General features: G+C 45.8%; 1 protein-coding gene across 4 annotated transcripts in view; it reads right to left on the bottom strand.

The window, feature by feature from the left end:
- The window catches only part of SPART (spartin), a 304,345-nt gene that overhangs the window by 90,170 nt on the left and 197,753 nt on the right, over nt 1–16,422 (bottom strand). For all 4 annotated transcript variants that reach the window (XM_085621718.1, XM_085621716.1, XM_085621715.1 and 1 more), the window contains exon 5: nt 11,672–11,866. In XM_085621718.1, coding sequence (XP_085477844.1) covers nt 11,672–11,866 — 195 coding nt within the window. The remainder of the gene's footprint in view (nt 1–11,671; nt 11,867–16,422) is intronic.

The following is a 16,422-nucleotide window of genomic DNA, read 5'->3' on the forward strand; positions in this document are numbered from 1 at the left end:
AGGAGGCCTGTGCTCCACTCAAGACAAAACGGTACAAAAGGGGGTGGTGATGGACGGTGCATCAGAACCAATGAAACACTCACACCCAGTCAACAGATCTGAGTTTGATCCATCACTGATTTGCATATGGTCATGTCTGAACTGGGGTGGCAGAGTGGGCTAAAGAACGGTGATGAATCAAACCCAGATCTGTTGACTGGGTGTGAGTGTTTGATTGGTTCTGATGCTCCGTCCATCACCACCCCCTTTTGTACCGCTTTGTTCGCCATAAGTTGGCAGGGTATGCTCAGACGTGAGTCCCTTGCTCACTTTGCCACTGGATTCAAGCAAGCCTGGCTGAAGACGGCTGAAATGCCAGAAACCGGTCCTAGGAAGCTTGTTTCTGGTCCAGGGAAGGCATGGCTTGGCAGTTCGGGCTGGACTGTTCCCATGAGGCACAGGGTCAGACTGATTTGCATATGGCCATGTCTGAACTGGGGTGGCAGAGTGGGCTAAAGAACAGTGATGGATCAAACGTAGATCTGTTGACTGGGTGTGAGTGTTTGATTGGTTCTGATGCTCCGTCCATCACCACCCCCTTTTGTACCACTCAAGACAAAAAGCGTCTCCAAGTGAGAACTGCCTTGCAAACTCCAGTGTGCAAAATTGCTGACATTGCGCGTTCTCTACAGCGGTGAACAGATCTAACCAAGGCTCTCTCCACAGCTGAAAGAGACCTTAATTCACATGGATGGAGATGCTATTCGTGATACGCTAGTTATCAACAACTGAGTTAGTCCACCCTGGTGTTCAGGGAACCTGCCAGATTTTGAACCAACAGGGACATGCCCTGCTGTGCCAGCCATTTCCAGAGACACAGGGCCTCTTGGCATGACTGGACCCACCCGGTTTGTTGCAGTACCACATGGGGGTGGTGTTGTCTGTGAACACTTGTACCAGCCTTCCCTTGATGTAGGGCAGAAAGGCTTTCAATGCCAGTCATATCACTCGGAGCTCCAGCATGTTTATGTGGAGTCCGGATCCCGCTGGAGACAAGTCTTCTGATCTCCATTGCTCCCAGATGGCCGGCCCTTCCCAGGAGTGACACAACTGTCACTGCAGTGAGATCTGGTTGGGGAAGGGAGAGGCGTCTGCCTCAAACCCAATGGCGGTTTGTTAGCCACCACTGCAGGTCTTTTGAAGTTCCCTCTGAGATCTGGACAATGTCAGAGAGACTTTCTTGGTGCTGCGCCTACTGGAACTTCAGGCCTCACTGCAGAGCCAGCATATGCCATCTGGCATGTGTTACTAGTAGGATGCAGAAGGTCATGAGGTCAAGCAGCCTTAGAGTCATTCTCATCGAAATCCAGGATAGAGGATGAAACATCGGTATCATAGTCTGAACATTCTGGACTCACTGCTAGGGAGGATAAGACCGAAACTGCACTGTGTCCAGAACAGCTCAGATGATAGGGAGCATCTGAGCAGGAGTCAGGCGTGACTTTGGCACATTGATAGTGTACCCCAATGAATGCAGAAGGTTCACTGTATTATGGAGGTGGGCGATGACAGACTGAGGTGAGCCCGCCTTCAGAAGTCAGTCGTCGATATAGGGGAAGATTGGTACCCTTGATCTGCGTGAATCAGCTGCGACCACTGCCATCACCTTGGTGAACACCGAAGGGGCGCTGGTAAGCCAGAATGGAGCACAATTAATTGAAAGTGCTCGTGGCCTACCGTAACGTGCAGGTAACACTGATGGGCAGGCAGGATGGGAATATGAAAATAAGCGTCCTGCAAGTCCAACGCTACCATCCAACCTCCTGGATCTAGGGCAGGCAAAACCTGAGCCAATGTGAGCGTTTTGAACTTCTTCTTGAGGAAGAGGTTGAGGGTTCTCAAATCTAAAATATATCTTTTTGGGACTCAGAAAGTAGTAGCAATAGCAACCACTGCCTACTTCTGACACCGGAACCCCCTCTATGGCTCCCTTGGCCAAAAAAGCTTTGACTTCCTAGCGGAGTAAGGACAAATGATCTTCCATCAGCCGGTTGTGAAATGGAGGTAAAGAGGAAGAGAAGGATTCGAAGGGCAGGGAGTAGCCCCTCTGAATGATCTGTAAGACTCACCTGTCCGATGTTACGGACTGCCAGCGGTGGGGATGATGACTGATTCTGCCACCCACTGGATGCCCATGATCTTGTAGGGCAAGATTAGGAGGGCTTAGAGGTTGGAGCTGCAGAGGGATTGGTGGTTGTGGCAGAGCTCTGGCTACTAGACCCACAGGGTCAGTATAAACTGCGTCCTCGCCCCGCACAGTCTGGTAAGCTTTCGTGGAGCAGTGATTGGAATGTGGATGGCGTGGTTGAAAGCCCCTTCCGTAGCCATGAAAGTTGCAAAAAGCAGACTGGGGTTGATGCGGGGCAACCGAGAGGCCCGAGGACTTGGCGATAGCCCGCGATTCCTTAAAGCGCTCCAGCGCCAAGTCTGCTTTGTCTCCAAAGAGACGGCTGCCATCAAAGAGCATGTCAATTAGAAAAGCCCGGAAATCCGCTGAAAAGCCAGATTTTTACAGCCAGAGGTGACTTTTAAGTGCCACCATTGTTAAACCTGCTCTGTCCAGCGAGTCAGTCATATCCAAACCACACCTAATAGTGAACTTCGCTGCATCTCTCCCATCCTTGACCGCTTGGCAAAGAACAGCCAAGGCCTCCTCTGGGGCCAACAACCGTTTCCCACAGAGTGTGGGAGTAGAGGCCCAATAAGCATGCAGTGTTTACTGACCGCAACATAAAGCTGAAGGAAGAAAACATCATCTTCCCAAAACTATCCAGCCTCTTGGATTCCTCGTCTGGTGTTGCTGCAGGGAATAAGTCATGGGATATAGAGGCTGGGACCACCAAGCTTTCAAGGGTGGAGTGTTGGGTGACGAAGTTCAGGTCTCCAGGTGCAGGGTTGTAGCGGCAGGCAATTGTCCTGTTCACAGGAGCCCCTGTGCTGGGCCTGGACAAGGTTCCCAATAGGAAATCCGTCAGTGCTTCATTAAAAGAGAGCAAGGGTTCTTAAGAGGAAGCCCCCAGTTGTAGCACTTCTGTCCAGATGTTAGTCTTGACTGCCACTGACGGCAACTCGAGATCCAGGACCTTAGCTGCCTTCTTCACCACCATGGAATACGATGCTCCCTCCTCTACAGCCAGGGTAGGGGGAGAAATCATACCAGTATCTGGGGATGTGTCCAGACCACTGGCATCCCCAAGTTCCTCACACCAGTCCATTTCCTGGCCTTCCTACTGGTAATTTAACGGTCCAGTGACCCCTCCCATTATTCCTCAAAGGCTAGCCCTTCAGAATAGGGCTCAGGCACCGACCTAGGACAAATTAGTCCTGTGGGTATCAGAATCCACGTCGATCAATGCCGCTCCGACTCCGTGTCGGATTCGTGGATATAAATGGGGCTGGTGCCGCCGGTGGTCACCAGCAGCTTCAGCAGCACCAGAGTCGGTCATTGTGGTATGACCGCGCTGGTCTGGATCCAACGGGTGCCAATCCAAGCCGAAACCAAAGCCGCCGGTGTAGAACCCGATGGGCCCCCCTCTAGCCCTGCAGGGTAAGAAGGGGTGCCGTAGGGGTCATATAGCTTAAATACGCGGTGCATGGTCTCACAAAAATCCTTTACCTGAGCGTGGGTCGCTCTGGCTCTCAGAAAAGGTGGGAGGCTTGGAGTCGGCCCTGGCAACAATTCCGAAGAACTGTGCATCAAACATCAATGCTCTTCGTCATGTCAGCCGACGGACGAGGAGAAGTCGAAGCATGCTTAGACTTTTTGAGCTTTTTATGCTTCTTCCCCGAATGTCCAGATGACCTGGAATGAGAGGAAGACGACTTGGGGATCCTGGAGTGGTTCCGCGACCTCCCTCTCGATCGGGACCAAGACCAACGCAGGTCACCTGCCGGGGCTCTAGCAGCTTCAGGGATCACTCCCTCAAAGCCTTCGGTGAGATGGCCCGGCAGTACGAGCAAGACTTGGAGTCGTGGTCACGCTCAAGACACTACAGACACACAAGGTGTGGGTCCACAACAGACATGGTGCGAACACTGGCACCACACGGTGTAAAACTGGTCTTCCTTGAAGACATCCCTCAACACACCAGGAGGAAAAATTCCTCAAAAAAGAATTCAACAATACATTGAAAAAATTATGTCAAAAGGCAACAGAGGGGTAGCTTTGTCTCAGAAACAGCACTAACTGTTGCAAAAAGAAAGTAAACGGACGTCAGCGCGCCGAGGTGGTGGCTTTATAGGTGATGTGGATGTCACTTTTGGTGTGGATGCCGCTGCACGGAGCTAATCGATGCCACCTATTGGCAATCAGGGGCACTCGGACGCTTGGGAAATTCAAAGTTAAGGAATCTGCAGCTAGATGTTTCTAGCAGATCAGTAGACTCCTCAATGTTAGACTATCCCCAGTTGCCAGACTGTATCATGAAGATTTTTCACATTGCTCCAGCGTGCTGTTAAGTGACGTTGTGTGTCTCTGAGTCACCTCTGCATCACCCTAGAAGTAACAACTGGAGGCGCATATATGTGCCTCCTAAAAGTGCTGACGTAATCAATTGTACTAGTGAGCAGACCTTTAACTCTGGACCCTTCTAGATGGAAAAGGAGCCATTGCACTGAATGGGGAGGGAGGGTGGTGAGGAATTTGTAGTTAAATGCAGTATCCATCAGAAAGAGTTACCAAAGTTAAGTAACTTGTTCTTCTGATGGATACTTCTACCTGTAGATAACTCACCATGAGAATAGATGCCAAAGATGTACCTCTCCTGATGGTTGGTCTGTGGAACGAGTCAAACCAAAAAGTCTTGCAAGACCAAATGGCTAAAATGGGTTTTACGTTGAACTTGGCTGTCACAGCAGTAGTAACTAATGAACGTGTGTACTGATGCCCAGACTCCTTCCTGACAGCTATCCAGGACAGATACTCTGCATGCAAACGTGGTAGTGGCAGCCTTGGACCTGGGGGAATGGTCCCTTCTGGAGGCTGCTTCTTCTCCGTCATGTAGCAAATCTTGATGCAATAGACCACCCACCTGGATAAAGCTCTCTTTTGCACTGCCTTGGCTCCAGAGAACCACACAAAGAGTTGATCGTCCAAAAGCTGAGCACTCATTTGAGGTCCAAACAATGGATTCCCCCCATCTCTTTCGAGGGTTGAGGTGGTGCAAAGAAAGTCACAAAAGTGATAAACTGTCTGACATGAAAAGAGGTCACAACATTCGAGAGAAAATTTCTCAGGACCATCTTGTCTGGAAAGAGTATAGGGTGCCTGCACTGACAGAGCATGAAGTTCACTCATACCATGTGCTGATGTTACTGTGCTGAGAAAAAACATATTCCGGGTTAAGCTCCCACTGTGGCATTACAAAAGTTTTTTTTTTTAGGGGGGGTGGGGGGGGGGGGGGGGGGGACATGTGACCAAACATTTCAGAAAATGTATCAAAGGTGATTTAAACAAGGACAGTGGGTCCGGCAAACACAAAAAGGCCAACAAGTAACTTTTAACAGTGCCCACTGCAAGCCCTTGTTAGACCATAGACAGAACAAATAGTAACATATCTGACAGTTTGGTTTGCAATGGGACCAGGTTACCTGTGGCACATCAAGCCACAAACTTGCCCCAGCATTAGGCGTAAATCATTTTATAGAAGGCTGCATGCCTGCCAGGACGACATCCGCTAGTGAGGGAAGCAGATTGAATGCAGTCAATTGCTGCCGCTCAATCTTCACGCATGGAGGTGTGGATTGCTAAGGCCCAGGAGCAAGACCCTGCCTTGCTGCTAAAACAGAAGATCCTCTCTAAGCTGCAGTCTGCTCTTAAGACAGATGCTCATACCCTTTAAGTTCCATATACCAGACTCTCCCAGACAAATTTGGGCTCACTAAGATGACTTTGGGCTTGTTCATTCTCGATCTTCTTCACAACTTTGTGCAGGAAATGTAGCAACAGGGAGGCATACAGGAATCCAGACGTCCACTGTAACGAGAATGCATCTCCGAGAGACAGCCTTGTTGGGAACTCAAACATGAAAAAGTGTTAACACTGCACGTTCTCAGCAGTGGGAAACAGATTGAGCTTGGGCACTCAAAGATGGCCTCAGCCTTAGAGATCCCCACACAAGCCTAAACAAAATACTCTGGGAATTCAATAGATTTGGGGAGGTCTCAGGCATAAGAATAAATTGGGAGAAAAGCCAGATCTTCCCACTCACCCCAACGCCCCCCCGTGACGCCGGAATACCCATTGACATGGTGTGAGTTGGAACTTAAATATCTGGGGATAGTCATTACCAGAAATAGAGAACCTATTGAGAGCCAACTACGTGAGAATGTTGGACAACCTGACAGACTGCATCAGCCGCCGGATCACCATGCCTCTGTCACTTGAAGGACGCATAGCATTAATGAAAATGGTGACCCTACCTCGCCTGCTGTATCTCTTCTCAAATATCCCCTACCACCCGGGGGGCTAATTTTCCAAACATTTGAGAAGCCAAGTGATCTGACTAGCATGGGGAGGGAAACAACCTAGAGTCAAGTGGGACACCCTTATATTACCCTTCACCAAAGTGAGGTTTGAGTCTCCGGATCCAGAGCTATATTCGCCCTTCATACCACATCTCACGATGGAGCAGGGGTGCTTGGGTCATTTACCGCTGACCGGGTTCTTTGTGACGGACCTTGAAATGTTGAGGGGAGAGGATTCTACGGTTGCGTGTACAAACGCAGCATGGAAAAAACTCCCGAAAACACTACAGGCACCCATGACGTACTCACCTGCTCTGCCACTGGCCTACCAGCACAATATCACATATGAAATAATGTCGCCGGATGCTACAACGCTACAACATACGCACATGGGGGGGAACTATACAAATAGGGGAAATTCCGCAGCAGGGAATAATTTTTGGATGGACACACCCCTTCTCCCATAGAGCTCTTCTTATACGTAAGGCAAGATTTCATGGCAGCCACCTCAGCCTTCCCGGAGGAACCACTCACACTACTCCCACTACACAATCTGCTTCAAACCGCCAGTCACTCGCATATAGTATCGAGATTATATTGCACCACCCTCACTCTTCAAGTTGCGAAAAAAATCAAGGCCAGACAAGGTTGGGAGGCAGAGTTAGATCATCCACTTGAAGACAAAAAGTGGGTATATTTCTGACAACAGACAGAAAGGATCACCACTAGCAGTAGATTAAGGAATATTCACTTCAAATTCTTGTACAGGATGTATTATTCCCCAGCGTGCCTGTATCGGTTCACGCTGAGGCCAAATGATCGCTGCGACAGATGCAGTCCAGACTTCCTTTACCTTGCCTGGACATCCAGACTAGTTTTTGGGGAAAAGGACTTGAAAAGGACTTAGGTCCTGCTAACTACCTTCCTATTCGTTACATCCATCAGTCGCTCTTCTTCGCTACTTGCTAAATGGTTAAAGCAGCGTTACCTCACTTCCGTTTTTGTACGAGCAGCACCGATCAACTACAGTTACCTTCCACTTCCATTCTTGTTCCCGAGTACTCTTTTTCCTGTTTCCAGAGCATCAGCCACTTAGTTTTTCGCCCGTCACGTAAGTGAAATCGTTTATTTTCATTTTTTATTACTACTAAGCAGGCAGGACGACGTTTATTTTCGTTTTTTATTATTACTACAGCATGCAGGACGACGCGCGCAGCCTGGACAATGGTGGCCGCTCATTCTAACATTGGTGCGTTAATAGCTCTGAATGGTCCGTGTAAAAATGTGAGGTAGGTTGGAGTATTTTTAGAAAAGGTACAACTGTTAAAATGAATAGCTGTAAAAGTGCTAATTTATTGTCAGATCGTCATGGTGCAAGGTTTTGGCTGTCTCTTCTAGGTTTTTCACCTTGACGCTGTTTTAGACGTGCGGATAACGTACTTCCCTTTTCTACATTATATAGGTAGATGAAGTAGTGCTACGTTTGTAAGCTTGAAGTTTACTGCTTGCCCGATCCAGCATGGCCGCTCCTGACTCCATTATGAGATCAGGCAGGGTGAGCAATGGGGCTACCTAGAGTTGGTTTCCAATCTCACAACTATGTAAATGACGGGGAGAGCGCCGAAAGCTGACTTGATCTCATCACTCAAGAACCGTCAGCCGGCTGCTTCTGCGCAGGACCTCAGAGGTTGGGCGGAAGTCTGGCGCTGCAGTGCGTGAGGGGCAGGAGAAAAGGTGTGCCTGTGCTGCGTGGTATTAGTGCAGAAAGGGAGGTGAGCGAATCGCCGGGTTCTGCATTTTAAGTTATTTGGTCCTCGCTTGTCGGGTGCCATTGCTGCCACCTCGGCCTTGCTTGGATTGTCTGGCCTCTAGATGTTGGTACTAGGTTTCATTACGTGTGGTCGCTTGAGCCCCACCAGGCAAGCCAATACGACTTTCGGCTTTCTTATCTCTCTAGTGCTCGTTTCCCTCCGTGGCCTTCCCTCGGAGATTTGGCGCATCTTTCGTGGCAGCGAGCATTGCTATCCTAAAATTGCGGTCTATTTCATCCTCTCTCCGTTACTGATATGTTTAATGTTAACATTAAATAGCAGATCTTAATGTTTTCAGATGAGCGCTTCCGCATATTGTGTACGTTTTTACTATTCAAACCTGTGATTATTGTATACTCAGAGGGTTACACATTTAGCTCAGTGTATGGGTTCTTTTCTCAGTAGTCTTGATTGTTTACAGTTCTCATTGCAGTCTCATTAAGTGAGTTTGAGCTATTGGCATTGTAAATGACAAAGCCTTTTATTTAAGTTTTGGTTTTTAACACATAAATAAAAGGCATTGTCATTTACAATAGCTTAAACCCGTGTAAATGCGAGACCTATTGCATTGCAAATGCTTGTTAAATTCTGTAGTGAGATTGACGGGGCCCTATCTCAGATGGTGGGAATGCAGCTCAACCTAACCCCGCCAATAGCAATACTCGGATATACGGAGGGAGTAGAGGCAGCCGTTAGAAGATCTGTTGCCCTTGGGTTGTTGTTGGCAAAAAGCAGGGTGGCAAGTCGATGAGGGCATAGCAGAGCCCCAAAGTTCAAGGAATGGCTCCACGACATGACATACTGCCAGGAACATCTAACCACATACTCAGAACTACTGCCAACAAGCTCTAGACCCTTAGATATATGGGAGCCACTAAGGTCGTACTTACTTCTGAACTCACAGACGACAGATACTTGACAAATGCTCTGTAGTCTGTTGGGGCGCTACTGAGCAACTGCCCTCACAGGGAGACACCTTCAATAGCTTACCATATAGGGTTACATGGCAAAATTCTTACCTGGGATCAGATTATAACATCATGATGGGCGTTGTAAAGGTGGAAACAAAAAACAATAGGTATACTGCTCTAGAGATGTGAATAAATTGTAATTTGCTCAGTACTCAGTGCTATGTAACAGGCTGTTGTTCTTGGTGAAAATACTAATAAAAAGAAGTACAAAAAGAAAAATAATAAGATGGCCTCAGCCATCACCAGGTGGAGTTGCAATTTGTGATTTGCTAGGCATTGTCAAATGAGTTTACCCACCCTGGTATTTAAATATCACGTAAAGTTGTGTATGATCAGGGAGATGCCCTTATGATCCAGCCAGGCCCGGAGGTGCAAGGCCTCTTGGCACAGAATACAGGACACCACTCCACTCCACATGACTGTGATGATTTTGTCTGAGAGGACTTGAGTTAGCATGGATATCAGGAAAGCTTTCAATGCCAAGTGAATGGTCTGCAACTTCAGCAGGCTGAACCCAATGCAGGTGCTCTATATGCACCTTTCCCACTTGACCTCCCCAGCAGTGACGTCAGCTCTGGGTGGTACAGGGAGAAGAGTGCTGCTGGTCCAGCTGCAGTCGAGAAGCCACCACTGTAGATCTTTTGCAGTCTCCAAAAGAACCTGGGATAGAATTTGATAAGTTCTCTAGGTGCTGAGCCCACTAGAACTACAGATTGCATTGCAGAGCCCGCATATTCCAATTGGCATGACTGACGAGTAGTATACAGGAGGCCAACAGTTCCAGAAGCCTCAGAGCCATCCTTATTGAGACCAAATACTGAGGCATAAACATTGGGATCATACCCGGATTATCCTGGACTCGTTCTGGAGGGAAGGATCGAAAATGCAACATATCCAGGATGGTTTCAATTAAAGGGATTTTGTGCAAAGGTATCATGTATGACTTTGGCACATTGACTTTGAACCCCAACAATGTAAGGAGGTTCGCTGTCATCTGGACGTGGTTTACGACTGACTGTGGCAAGCCTACCTTCAAAAGAGTCTTGCTGAGGTAGGGGAAGACTGGTACTCCTAACCTCCAAAGATGCATTGTGAACCCTGCCATCACCTTTGTGAACACCAGAGGGTCACTGGTGAGGCAAAAAGGGAGTACAGCAAACTGGAAATGCTTGTGGCCCAGGTAGCATCTGTGGACCTACTGTAAGAGGACATGGAAATAGGCATCCTGCAGATGCAACACCACCATCCAGTCTCCCGGAAAGACATAACCAGTGTGCACATCTTGAACTTTCCTTCCGCAGAAAGAGGTTGAAGGGTTGAAGATTTAAAATAGAGCCAATGTCTATGCCCATCTTCTGCATTATGTAATAGTGGGAGCAGTACCCAGTTTTGATTACCGAGGTTAGTACCCACTCTATGGCTCCTTGCTCCAGAAGAGCCTGGACTTACTGCAGAAAAATAGCGAAATTGGCTTCTCTGAAGTAAGTGGAATAGGCAGTTAGACGGAAAGGAATGACAAGGCATTGCCCCATTGGACTATCAGCAGAATCCACCTGTTGGATGCGACTGGTTTCCATCCATGGAGAAAACGAGAGGGTAAGGGTAAACAAAAGCATCTCGACGGCTACTACAGTAAAGGCCAGGAAAGTTCTTGCCCTTGTTGTCCTGAGCGGACCTGCGAGATCCCCTACGCAGACCCTAAAAGGACTTGGGTACCTGTTGTTGGGATAATGGGCCTTGATAGTGCCTGAAGGCCAAACCCTGTTGAAAGGGGCAAAAAATGTTGTGAATACAGTTGCTCTGCTTTCTTTAAAAATGCTTGAGGGCAAAGTCAGCCTTATCATCAAAAATGTGAAACCCGTAGTAAGGCATACCCATGAGAGATGCCTGAATATCACCCGAAAAGCCAGTGGATCACATATGACACCGGAGCAGCATGCTTGTGTTGACTGGCTTGCCTAAGCAAACTGTTGTGTTGTGGGAGCTGTAGGTAGTGGGTAGGTTGTCTCATGATTTCTATATGTTTTCCTGAAGCCTGGCAGTAAAAGAATGCAAACAAATGCAAAAAAGATAAGAAGGGACCGTACTATGTTTATTAGTAAGCCTTATTGAAAAAATGGAAAATTCTTTTTGGGTGGTGTTTAGGTAGTAGTTCTAGTTTGAAAAAACAGACAGGTAGATGTTTTATATGAAAAGTCATTGGGTGCATCTCCACTGCTAATACAATATTTTGAGAGGAAACAGTATCAAGTTTGCCACAGATTGGCAAACACAAAGTTTGATTTTTAATCACTTAGCCACACTCATATCTAACTGAAATTTACAAAAACTCTGCTCTCACATTTATTTCCACATTTTTTGACAAGTATAAATTGTCGTTGTTACCCAAGAATTGGCTAACTTTCACCGCTCCGCCAGTTGCTTGCTTTGCCACATTTAATCCCTTTGCAACAGTTGGGCTTACTTCGGTGGGATTTTCATCTGGTTGAATGTGCTCCCTTAGTTTTGAAGCCCCTTTGTGAATAGCTTTTCCAGTATATTCTGCTCCTTTTACAAAACCCCAGCTTATCCATGATGCCCCTGAAAAACAAAAAAAAAAAGAATCATACATGACTTGTCACTATTAATATCTATCAAGTCAGCAAATGCAATTCTATAATATTCTCTTATAAAACCATTCCTAATTTTAAGTTCCTCTAAAACAAATCATAAGGTGTGCAACCAGAACATTATGATCTGAACGACACTCCAAATAGGGACCTTTGAGAAATAGCAATCAAATTCCACAAGCAACAATAAAAAGGAGTACTTTATCCAAAATGAAAAGCTTGTGACGCCCCAATATTCCACTGTGATTAGATCACAATCCCTCAAGTTCCACAAAGCAATTCAAGTGAACACACTCTCAAGAGAATCTTCCTCTGATCTTTCAAGCACAATGCCCGCCTAAACCAAAAATATTAACTGGTCTTGCCATAATAACCGCTCAGCCCAGACCATAAGAAACAAAATGTTTTAAATTACTTAACTGATCTACTCAACACATTAAAAGATTTTGTGGGTGCCAAACACAGATGCAATTAAAAGCCAATGTTGCACTAAACAACTTATATGTGCAGTGTCTAAAGGTTCATAAACCCACAATGGTGACTAGATGTGTGCTGATGCATTTCAGTGTGAAATAAGATGGATACTGCCAAACGATGTTTCAGACATAGAGATGGCAAATAATATCGGTGCTTGAGGAAGAGTGATGAGAGGAAAGGGTAATGAGAGAGAGGAAAAGGAGCTTGAATTACAGCAAAGAAAAGAGCACAGCCATAGTCACAGAATGAAACACCATGGACTTTAAATCTCTTTCCATAGGAAGCAAGTACATGTGTGCCACCTACACTGCCCAAAACTAAACCGAATAATTTGCTTCAAAAGTAGTTATTGGATGACACACGCCATCACTCATAACAGTTTCCTTGGGTGACCCTTTCTTCTGCTGTCAGTGATATTACATGGTTTTAAGATCGTAGGAATGAATTATGTTGAGTCAGTCATTTCTAAAAGTGGTTTGCAAGTTCTTAGACATTTCTTACTGTGAAGTTCACAGTCCTAGAAATTCAAACAGAAAGACATGCTTTATGTAATTCTCAAGCCTGGAACTAGTCCACTGAGGCAATGGAGTACTATACCGACCATACCGTAAGAAAGAGTGAGTGCAACTATAAAGCTCTTGTAGATAACAGTATGGGATGAATGGATATTCGGATTATGCATATGAAAGGTTATGAATAAGTAGGCTGTCAGAATGGATGATCACTACTCAATTTGACTTCCGGAGTCTGAGTACAGATTTTGAGTATATTTGTGACAGGTTTTTTTTGTTTCTCTTGGCTTGAGAAATTGTTATTTTCATATGTAGTTTATATATTGTGGGGGTGTATAGCTACTAGAGTTCACGGGCAACCAGACAGGACCCTAATTTGCTATGCAAATGAAGGACAACCTGTCAGGTGGTTACACCCCAAAGGTCCAACAATCTTCAAGAAACAATTGTAGAACAGACAGGCATGAAAACACATCTCTGCGGACTGTCTTTCGATTATACTCTTCAGGACCGGGACAGAAAGTTTCAGATATATGCCTTGAAAAAGCCCTTGACTTGATAGTCACGTGGGCGAAACATGTGTTGGCTGTTCCTTTACCTATATCAATCCAATCACTTAGTTGGAAATAAAACATGGAATTTTGCACATGATCTCTAGAAATTGAGACATTTATTCCAAGAACTGAGTTACAATTATTAGGACCTGTCTCTTTCTAGAATTGTCTATTTTCATATGTGAATTCCAATTCATGGTGTGGCAGCCAAGAGCAATTACAAGCTTAGCCAAAGGAAAGATGATTAATGAAGCTGAATTCTCTGGTACAGTAGACAGTTCTACAGGTGTTCTGTCAAAATCTTCCTTGTTAAATTACAACCAAAAAAACTACATGGAGGGTTGCAGAGTATTTGAGATCTTCTAGAGAGAGGGACCACCAGGGATTGTAAAAGTTATTCAGGGTTTGCCTGTTGTCTAGGTTATTTTATCCTTTATGGAAAATGAATTTCAGCCTAAAGGATTTTGAAGAGTTTAGCAGTCTGGTACTGCATATTTAGTCCTATGAAACACTCCCATTGTGCCTTCACCTGAGAGAGGAAAGACGGAAATTACATAGATTGGCTGCGCTCCTGTACATATGATATAAGCCAGTTGTATCCTTTGCCTATAATGTCTGACTCTTAAGACCCAGGATGACAGCAGAGTATCAAATACTGTTGAATGCAAGAAGCGACTATAGCTGTGGTAAAAAAAAAAACATTAACTAAGCCAACACGCCAGTAATAGGTCCACGTCAGATTAACTATTGGGTATAGAGCGCTCGAACTGGAAGGTGAACCTACTTTTTGCAACTTAATCTATGCAAACCCCAGCTTCCACAGAAACAAGTTGCATCAACTCTCTTTCGCAAGAGACGAAGGACAAGCACATATCCTGACTGCAGAAACAATCAATACGTAAGCAGTAGGGTGCTGGTGTAAGAACTAAGCCACAACAGCTATATATTTCTTCTTTTTGCCTATGCAAGAGTCATAAAGTTTTTCATAGTTGTGTCTAGGAGTCAAGGGCTTTTGATGAAGGGTTGAAGAGCCTCAAAACATACAGGAGTAACACATTACTTACCATAAATAACACTCTTTCTGGTGGATGCTAGTTTTAACTGTATATTCCCCACCTTTTAAATTATTCCAGGCACCAGACTGGATGTGGAACTTTTGTAGTAAGTGCTCCCCCACCCATGTAAATAGATGGCCCCATCAGACCCTATGACAGTTCTCCACTGCCTCCGAAGTGGCAACATGGAGCAGTACCCCACGCGTGGGCGTCAGTTTTCATTTCAGTCTCTGAAACTGTTCCACCATTTAGACATGGGTCAAGCATGACAAATTGTAATATGATTTTGTGCAAATCCTAACTTTGGAACTTTTTAGAACTGGGAGAAAGTGCCCCTTTTTATGTGGTCAACCCCATTTTCTGCTGAATTTTATTGCTGGTTTTTATACACACTGGGGCACTGCTGTCCTGTTACCACTGTATGTGCTCGGGTCCCTAAAACTTGGCACAACTGTCTAACTCCTTCCAGGCATACTTAACTTTCCATAAGGTCTCAGAATACGATGTAGAAAGTACATCAATGGCATGGAAAGTTACATATTACCTCTGGACTGCAGCACTCACTGTGCCATCCACTTGTGTGACAAGGAAAATATGGGGTCAGGCCTATCAATGGTGCCCGACAGCTGCAGTTTAAACCGGCTGTCTGATCTGTGGAAACAACCCATTCGACAGGGAAAAAACATAATTTTAAATATGAATAAGTCACCGCTGAGTAGGCCTTTCAGCCCACAAGGTCAGAGTGGCTAGTTTTAAAGTGGGACAGGGAAATATATAATGCTGCTATCTGGCTACAGTGCACGCCCTGGAAAACTGTTTCCACTATGGAGTACTCTGGCTATCCTATAAGAAAAGTAGAGTGCAGATTAATATATCAATTTTGCAAACTCTGGTTTGGGACAAGCTAAAGACATAGTTCAACAGCTTTTTTTTCAAGTATTTATTAAAAGTCCAATTCACCAGTAAAATTAAATATGTTATCAATATTCAGGAAAAGTTACTTTTTAGAAAGTTTCTTTTTCCCTGCATGATGTTCCTGGAAACTACTTTGTATTAGCCTGGGAGCAGCTGACCCTGCCAGTGCTTGGTCTTAATGATGTGTGAAAACCTGACCTAGCGCAGTGACAATGACTTAGACCTGGTTACAGGATGGGCTGAGGGTGAGGTATGCAAAACCTGTCAAGCCACGAAGAGCAGCTGGTAGGGTTCAGGATAAAGTTTTTACTTCAAAGTGACATGGTGAAACCTGTCCATTCATAGGTAAATCTACCAAGCAGGCACCTCACCACAGCTCAGCAGAACACTTTTTGGACCTGCAGAAGAACAGAAGAGGACTGAAACCTGCCTGAAACCTGTGAGGAAACCTAAAGGGCTGGCTGGACCTGCTCCAGCCTGTCACGATTCGCTGCCTATGCCCACCACCAGGTGGCCGAATTGTGGGACTTTCCACTGCTATAATAAGCTTCTGGACCCTCCCCTTCTTGCACATACAGACTTCCATGCTGGGTTTTGGGGAAGCCAGCCTACTCATTCCTGAAACTCTATTTCCTAGAATTCCCTGCTCACTGCTTCATCTCCATCCCTGCAGGTCATGTGGCTGGCTGATGCTAGCGTGCTCACACCTGATGCATGTAAATATTGTGAGCTCTTTTAAGCCCCAGCTCCTTTCAGTCCAGGTTGGTCATTGTAGCTGTCTTCTGGTGAGACCAACCTTTGATTTCTGAGCTTTTGGTTTGCTTCGATTCCTGAGCTTTTGGTTTTCCTCGATTCCTGAGCTATACTTATTCCTTGTTCCTGTTCCTAAGTTGCAGCTATTCCTTGTTCCTTATTAGCACTGCTTGCAATGCTATCTTGATTCCAGAGCTACAGCTATCCTTGTTCCTGAACTAGCACTGCCTTCAGTGCTTCCTTGATTGCTGTAGCTGAGCG

The sequence above is a fragment of the Triturus cristatus genome, chromosome 8 (genome assembly GCF_964204655.1).
Source record: "Triturus cristatus chromosome 8, aTriCri1.1, whole genome shotgun sequence".
Lineage (NCBI taxonomy): Eukaryota > Metazoa > Chordata > Amphibia > Caudata > Salamandridae > Triturus > Triturus cristatus.